This window comes from Mandrillus leucophaeus, unplaced genomic scaffold, assembly GCF_000951045.1.
Source record: "Mandrillus leucophaeus isolate KB7577 unplaced genomic scaffold, Mleu.le_1.0 Scaffold703, whole genome shotgun sequence".
NCBI classification, from domain to species: domain Eukaryota; kingdom Metazoa; phylum Chordata; class Mammalia; order Primates; family Cercopithecidae; genus Mandrillus; species Mandrillus leucophaeus.
In genome coordinates, this window is record NW_012107620.1 from 21481 (window position 1) to 22614 (window position 1134).

At 47.9% G+C, this 1134-nt stretch overlaps 1 protein-coding gene across 1 annotated transcript in view; it reads left to right on the plus strand.

Moving 5' to 3' along the window:
• Positions 1-1134, plus strand: part of LOC105528149 (myosin-11-like) — a gene marked incomplete at its 5' end in the record, with an annotated part of 97322 nt that overhangs the window by 16957 nt on the left and 79231 nt on the right. The window contains 1 exon segment of the mRNA XM_011964760.1: positions 437-555. Coding sequence (XP_011820150.1) covers positions 437-555 — 119 coding nt within the window.

Here is a 1134-nt window from a genome sequence, read left to right on the forward strand (position 1 = left end):
CCCCCCTCCCTCCCTCTCTCTCTCAGGGACTTTACATATTTTACCTTATTTAGTCCTGGGTACCAACAAGGTACTGAAGAGCTGACCCTTTTTAAAGCTTAGAAAAGCAAGACTCCGGGAGAGTAAAGAGCTTTTCCAAAGTCACATGACTTGGAAGTGTGAAGGGACAGGGACTTGAAACTAGAACTACCTGACCCTGAACCCCCAACTGGGGCATACTTCAGCACCCCCCCGCCAAATCATTGCCTCTCAGCAAAATACTGGGGAGTGTGACCACTAATGACAGCAGCCTTTAGGACTATATTCACGGTCAGTGGGTCCCATTTCCCCAAGAGAACCCAGTGTATTCACAGATCACAAATAGCCCATGTGATGTGCCTTCTTGCCAAGCTATTTCTTTTGTGATGCACTCAAGATGTTTCTTTTCTCCATCCAGCTGCTCAGAAAGTTTGCCACCTCATGGGAATCAATGTGACGGATTTCACTAGATCCATCCTCACTCCACGTATCAAGGTTGGGCGAGATGTGGTACAGAAAGCTCAGACAAAAGAACAGGTAATGATGTACCTGCCATTTACTTATCACTTACCCATCCATGCACCCATCCCTCCATCCATTCATCCATGTACCCCCCTGTTCACTCATTCATCTATTTATTAATCCATTCACCCATGGTCTGCCTCTGCATCTGTCCCATCCATCCATCTTTCTGTCCACTCATTCATCTGTCTGTTCATCTATCCATCCATCAATCCACTCATCTGCCCATCTATCTGTTCACCCATCATCTGTCCATCCATCCCTCATTCACCATCTGTCCATTCATCCATCCATGACCCAGCCATCTGTCCATCTGTCCAGCCATCCATCACCCATCCACCTGTCATTCCATTCATTCATTCATTCATTCATTCATTCATTCATCTGTCCATCCATCCACCCATCTATCTCTTTATCCCTCATTGTTTTTGTTTTTGTTTTTTTTTTGAGACGGAGTCTCGCTCTGTCGCCCAGGCTGGAGTGCAGTGGCGCAATCTCAGCTCACTGCAAGTTCCGCCTCCCAGGTTCACGCCATTCTCCTGCCTCAGCCTCCCAAGTAGCTGGGACTACAGGTGCCCGCCACCACGCCTGGCT